The sequence below is a fragment of the Osmerus eperlanus genome, chromosome 7 (genome assembly GCF_963692335.1).
Source record: "Osmerus eperlanus chromosome 7, fOsmEpe2.1, whole genome shotgun sequence".
In the NCBI taxonomy this organism is placed as follows: Eukaryota; Metazoa; Chordata; class Actinopteri; order Osmeriformes; family Osmeridae; genus Osmerus; species Osmerus eperlanus.
The window spans coordinates 12,646,778-12,654,008 of NC_085024.1; the positions used below are offsets into that span (position 1 = coordinate 12,646,778).

At 39.2% G+C, this 7,231-nt stretch overlaps 1 protein-coding gene across 2 annotated transcripts; it reads right to left on the reverse strand.

Moving 5' to 3' along the window:
- Positions 1–773: 773 nt before the first annotated feature.
- Positions 774–3,580, reverse strand: LOC134023931 (peptidyl-prolyl cis-trans isomerase B-like). 2 transcript variants are annotated; one of them, XM_062466285.1, is made up of 5 exons: positions 3,413–3,580; positions 2,235–2,348; positions 1,873–1,966; positions 1,531–1,715; positions 774–1,097 (listed from the first exon to the last, which is right to left on the reverse strand). In XM_062466285.1, the coding sequence occupies exons 1-5, from the start codon at positions 3,512–3,514 to the stop codon at positions 975–977; spliced, it is 618 nt and encodes a 205-aa protein (XP_062322269.1). In that variant the 5' UTR covers positions 3,515–3,580; the 3' UTR covers positions 774–974. The 2 variants fall into 2 exon arrangements, with proteins under 2 accessions (XP_062322269.1, XP_062322270.1); XM_062466286.1 differs by lacking the exon at positions 3,413–3,580 and adding an exon at positions 2,773–2,811.
- Between the last annotated feature and the right edge of the window lie 3,651 nt (positions 3,581–7,231).

A 7,231-nucleotide genomic window follows, 5' to 3' on the forward strand; every position in this document is an offset into this window, starting at 1 on the left:
ACTTGTATACCCTTTCAACTGGTAAACCAATGGATGATCCCACTAACAGGTATTACCATATACCAATAATTGAATATCATTTCCACCTACTATTCCCAACTATGTATCTGCTGCTATTTAACCCCTGTCCAAACAAACGCAAAATACACTCAATAATCACCCTACTCCTATCCTCCCACTTAATCCCTCCCAGAACGTTGATTTAGGTGTTCGTACCCATAGAGGAAAAAATAAACCAGAATAAAATGTCAACACATTTCTCCTTCATTCCTTAGCTGTCAGTTGCAACATCACAGGTTAGGATTCTGCAAGGATCCATATCTGACAATCTCTGTCTCAGGTATGGCAGCCTCTAATGCTTACCCAATTAAATCCAAAATATGAAATTTTGTTTCATAACACCAAACCCAGCCCTCCAGATTAAACCCTCTCGGTGCCTGTAGTTACCTTCCAAGCTCCTCCTCTTTCAGCACTGTACAGAGGGACAGCCTATTATTGCTAACTCATTTCCAGAAATGAAAATATGTAGGTGGTTTGCACTTGCAAAATTTGTACATGCAAAGTCATGGTCACTCTATAATGAAATACTCATTGGGATGAATGGTTAAATGGGTTGTACTCAACTGTTTTGAGTACTAGACTTTTTATGGAACATAACTCAGTGAGAACTTAAAACTGCAGGAATTGCATAAAAAAACTGTCCATACCTCACTGACAAAAATCCAAACCTTTTAATAAAGATCCCTTACAAAATAACCACACAAAAGCTGAGCGACATTAAGGAACGCTTTAATGCAAATGGTCCCAGTGCACCATCTGGTGGTCTGCTCTGGCACTGCCATGACGCCACCTCCACTACAGGAGGCTGTCCTTCTGGACCAGAGGACTCACAAAGAAAAAGACTGAGATAAACAAGGACTAATTTGTTTCCAACCCCCCTCAGTCCTGTTTTCCCAGTACCCTCACTAGGACTCCTACTCTTTGGCGATGACAAATGGCTTTCCCACTGCTATAGTGCCTGAGTTATGGATGGTGACGTCTTGAAGAGGCTTATCCCGGCCGTCTTTCCTTGTGTTCTCGATCTTCTTGACCACGTCCTGTGGATAAGGCATGTTAGGATCCACACTGGATAGTTTTTATTTCAGTAATCATAAGACTTTAAAGACCAACACTTGTGATTCTCAAATGTAGTCAACTCAGTAATCCTGCTCTTTGGAATTTGGCTTTTGAATTAGGCACAGTCAGTCTGTCTGGGCAGTTTCTGATTTCAACTAAGCTTTTGCATGACTGCCCAAGATGATTTAGCCATAGAAATGTGCCTATAGAAATACTTGTTAGATAACAATCGAGCATAGCAAATAATTCAACTAAGGGACACTGTATATCATCTTTACATTCAGTTTGAAAAGTTGAAAAATAAAATGGATAATGAACATCTGCTAAAACAGTTTTCCACTTGTTTTAATTGAAGGATGTTCAGAGCATGCCTCTGAAGTAGGTGTGTAGATCATTCAGAAGTAAAACACTCACCATGCCCCCTAGAACCTTGCCAAAGACCACGTGTTTCCCATTCAGCCACGGTGTCGGAACAGTGGTGATGAAGAACTGAGAGCCGTTGGTATCTGTACCAGCATTGGCCATACTGAGCCAGCCAGGGCCATAATGCTTCAGCCTGAAGTTCTCATCAGGGAACCGCTCTCCATAGATACTCCTGCCTACAATATAAAAGAAAGCAAATGTAAACGTTTCATACAATTTATACATATTGTTTTGGTACTTTGTCACAAAAAAACCGGTGTTATTCATTGACATATGAACATATGCCTCCCCTGTCATGCCGATTTAAAGATACTGTATCTGTGCTGTGATTACCTCCAGTGCCATCTCCATGGGTGAAATCTCCTCCCTGAAGCATGAAGTTCTTAATGACTCTGTGGAATTTGCTGCCCTTGTAGCCAAATCCTTTCTGTTTAGATAACAGGCATAATGTCAGTAATATGCCAATCAGATTGTTTGTCAAAAAGACATATACTGTATCAAGTTTTATTTTATTTTTGTGGCAAAATCACTACATTAGAAGAGATGCTGCATTGGTGGTGATACATTATACTGGATGATCAATCAGATGCTAAACAAAATATAAAAATCAGTTCCTTTTACAAAACTGGTGCATAACCATTATTACACCCACAGTAATATTTTAGTTAACTAAACCAGTGAGATTAAACACCTACCTGTCCGGTCGACAAGGCAATGAAGTTCTCAGTCGTTTTGGGAACAATCCTCCCAAACAAACCGATAACAATTCGTCCAACATCTTCATTTCCAATTCGGATGTCAAAATAAACCTGCGGGGTAGAAGTTCATTACTGCTGTCTGAGCACTCAGATAACGTTCAAATACCAAATTCAATTTAAATTTGAAAAGGGCAACAGTCACTATGCTTCTCATCCTGGCGGAAATGTTAGAGATCAAACCCCTTCTTAAAATATATATTTTTAAATGAAGTCAGCTTTATAATGTTTTGCATCTGTTCTGATGACCCGAACATCACTCGTACTTATTGCTCTAACTCCATCATATGACAAAGAGATGTTCAATATATGGTAGCCTAGTGTCGAGCCTTATCAGAAACATTCACTGTATTTTTTACAAGCTGTCTGCAATGCTAGTCAATGTGACCATAGTAGCTAGGTAGCTACCGAGCTAATTATTTTCCGGTATACCAATGATCTGAATTATCTGTTGTAGCACTGACCACAATGACTTAACATTTAAGCTAAAGTTGCAACACATTGTGTGAAATATATAGTTCAATTGGCATGCTATGCAATTATGCCACACAAAGTCCTAGTGTGTGACACATAGTCGTGGATATTCGAGCAGCACAGGTTTGATCACGCTCTTCCCACTGCTGGCACTAGTAGTACAGTATTACGAGATAATAGTTTTGTGTTGGGTCCATACTCCGTGCAAACGGAGTATTTTTTTCAAGTGCATGCGGATCGCGGAAAAATTCAACCAGCTCCCGAAACAAATCGCTGTGCGATTGGACGCGAAGCGCGAAGTGCCTGGAAGCACAGCCTTTTTCCTTTCGGCGCCCATGTTATCAAATTGGATCGGCCACACAGGCCGCAAAGCACTGCGAAGCGCCGCGAATGGCGCGCAGAAATTGACGTAGAAAAACGACAAAATGTGTCATCTGTACGCAAACGTCAAATTACATGTGTTGGCACACTTGGCTTGCCATGCGGCTGTGTATAGACGTTGATTCCTGTCGTCTAAGGAAGGATAAATGTGTCGTCTGTACGCGATCGTCAAATTACACGTTATTGCACATTTGGCCTTCCATACAAACCAGGTTTAGCACGCCGCATACGCGTCCGGAGTGAATAAGGGGTAAATGATTTACCTTGGCCGTTACTTCAATATTTTCTTCAGCGTTTGAACTGCTGGGAAAAATCAAAATAAACACCGATCCCACTATAACTGTGACAGCCACTAGAAACTTCATCCTCTTCTCGTAGATAGGAACCAACCAGTGAAAATGTAGCCGTGGCGGGTGAAATATATATGCCGGGGAGAAAACCCGGGAGGAGACTGCACTGTAAAAAATGTCAGTGGAATTAACAGTGAAATGCTGTTAAATCATGACAGTAAAAAATTGTTAATAGAAAAACAGTGAAGCAGTGTTTGATTTACAGTAATATTTAGCAAAATACGGAACCTAACACAACTGTTAATTTTAATGAAAGAAAATGTGAAAATAATCATATTTATTTGTAAAACGTACACATTACTGTAGTTTAAACACTGATAAACTGTAATACAATAAACACTACATTACAGTAAAAAGTACAACATGGGAGTGTTAAAATAATGTTTTTTTTCGTTATCTTTTTTCTTATACATAAATAAACCGTATTACATTTTACAATTCCTTGTGCTATAATTTACAATATGCACAAATACAGTAAACTTATGTTGATATGAAGGGTTAGGCCTATGACTATTTTAATACATGTTAACTGCTGTAAATAAATTAACATATAGCTTTTTAGCATCTTAGACACAGGAAACAACATTTCTTAGAAAACTTAAATGCAGAAATGTAATGTAAGTCTTATTGTCAGTGTGGGAAAGTGGTGTTTACATATGAAACACATTTAAAATTACATATCAGCAGTTATGAGCCCATTAGGTGTTTGAGGATGTGGATGACCAGTTTGCCTCAACTTCTCTGAAGAATGTCAACAGTGAATGTGACTTACATGTTTCTCATAGAACCAAGGTATAAAAAGAGCAGACTGGAGTTGGATGCTTTTTATGCAGGACAGGAGTAACAGCAATCAAAACTAGATACTGATTTTAAAGCACATAAGCTACTATCCATTGCTAGCTTGATTGTGAGGGCCTTTTGTCATTTTGTGCTCAATCTACTACAACGAGTGAGTCATAAAGTGTTTAACTAGTAAACCATTATCAAATCATTGCACTATACTGCCAGAGCTCTTCAGTAATTATGGATATCCATAATGTTTGTTTTTCATTTTAAATATTCCTATAGAGAGGTGTTAAGTTTCCTTGCACATACTCATTCAGCTTTGTCAGCTTCTCTTATCAACCTTCTATATCAACCTCTCTCAATCCTAGTTTTTGGGCCTATAGCTTGCATGTTTTTAGATGTTTATCTGCTACAAATGAGTGGGTTGTCTCAAAAATGAGTTGGAAGCAAGATACCACTATTAAGTGTGCCCTTTGCACCCCTCCCCCCACCTGTCACAGGGCCAGGCTGCTGCTGTAACCTGCTAGCCAACCTTTACTGAAGGGACTGTTTGAACGCACTGGAATTAAAACATGTTTATCTTTATGTATATTTGAGACCACACTTTCGTAGATGAACGTTTCCACTATATGTTAACGGATTTTGAGGTTGATCCGATTAAATGGCTTCACTCATGACTGTGCGGCAACACACAATTTCAAACAAGTTTGCTGACGACACAACCATTATGGGGCTCATATCTTACAGTGACGAGTCAGCCTACAAAGAGGTTGATACCCTGACATCATTTTACATTACATTTACATTTAGTCATTTAGCAGACACTCTTATCCAGAGCGACTTACAGTAAGTACAGGGACATCCCCCCCCGAGGTGAAGTACCTTGCCCAAGGACACAACAACATTTTGCGCAGCCAGGAATTGAACTGGCAACTTTCTGGTTAATAGCCCAATTCCCTAACCACTCAGCCATCTGACATCATGGTGTCGGGACAATATAACCTCTCTCTCAACGTCAGCAAGATTTAGGAGATTATGTGTACCGTATTTTCGGACTATAAATCGCTCCGGAGTACAAGTCGCAAGACCAGCTATGAAAAAAGTGCGATTTATAGTCCAAAAAATACGGTATAGGTTTAGTATACTGTACTGTATATTATTATTGGTATATTAGGATATTATATTTTAGCTTATAGATGTAATCTAAACTGAATACTTATTTTATGTTATGTAAAGGCTGCATGTTCAGTATAGGCTGCAACATAAAATGTGCTTGGCAAAAGTGCAGGTGATTGCAGTACATAACATTGTGGACAGATGAATTTGAAATTTAAAATTATATCCGTAAATATTAGTAGTTATTCTGCCTGCTCAAAGCATGGAAATGAAGATAAACCATAACAATGTTCAACTTTTAGGCCTGGTTTGCAGAAAGGTTAGACCTATTTTCTCCTCCACATTCAGTTAGATGTTCATCAGTTATTTATTTTTGCTTGATGTCATCTGTTTAAATATAAATTATCAAATTGAAAGTTAATCTTTGTTTTCATTACAGAATAATGTACAATTTAAATGTAACAACTTTTCGACGTAGGCCTACATTTTACATTCCCGCAAAAATCAACGGCTGATGCGTTTGAATTTCAAATTTATCAAATCACTGAGTAGTAGAGTTTGTTTCCGTCCTTTCATTGGACCACGTAAAGCCCGCGGGAGCCAAGTTCAAGCTTGTACTTAGCTGCAGGTTGCCGTTTCCATCTATCCACACACTGCCAGCGCATGGAAGAGCAATTTGTGTACAACGCCGACGACGATTTTTTGCAGGTAAATACTTGATTTTCTTCAAACTTGATGACTGTCAGAAAAAATACTAGTTTCTGTTCGTTTTATTTTATTTTTTTACCGAAGGTGTATTTTACAGTATCGCCTACTGACCGAAGGTTTGTTAGCTAGCTAGTTTGGTGGGGTTTCATTCTAAACGCTAGACCTAGGCTAGCTAGTAGCTCAGCATGTTTAGCAAATCTAGCTAGTTAGAGTACGTTACAGTATTAGTTGTGGAGCCGTGGTGTTTGCCGTGACACCTTGACTTGGAAAATATGTGTGTTAAACGGGTGGTTTTATCAGTTAACTGAAAATGATTTCTTGCTGTTTGCCATTTCCATCCATCCACACTGCCAAGGCACTGGAAGAAGAATTTGTGGAACCTAGCTACGTGACAGTGACAAGCGCCGACGACGATCTTTTTCAGGTAACTAGGTTAAATACCTTATTCAAACTTGATGACTGTGTCAGAAAAAAATAAGAGCATTCTAAAAGCTAGAGTTACGCTAGCTATACCTCCAGTATATATTTTTTGCTAACTTAGAACCAACGTTACAGTAGTGATATTAGTTGTGGAGCGGTGGTTTTTGCAGCGACACTTGAAGTGGGAAAACTTTTTTTAAACGGGTGGTTTAGCGTTAGTCATTTAAAATGATTTCTTGCCGTTATTGCAGCAAAACTTTAGATAGCTTAAGGGGTTATGTTCGGCATTGTAGAGTTCATAGGAATGAACCTCACTGTCTTTTCAAATGTGTTGGCGCTGACTGCAAGCGGACATTTTGCACCTACCCAGCTTTTAAAGCTCACTTTTATCGTATTCATAATGTGTCTGTACCCACTGTTACAGCTAGAGCCGTTACAGATTTGAAATGTGCCGTCGCGCTGTGTGAGCGCCAATTTCACACAGTAAAGGAACTCCTCTCACACTTAAAGGAGCATATAGTGGAGGGGCGACCTGTTGCATGTCCAGTCACTGGTTGTAAAAATACGTTCACTGTTAAGTCATCATTTACTGCTCATATATCCAGGAAACATAGAGCATGTTCAGTGGATAGCCTAAGTGAAATGTACAGGGAAACTAGTTCTCAGTCTAATGCTGCTGCTGCATGTGAAGATGCTGGTCAG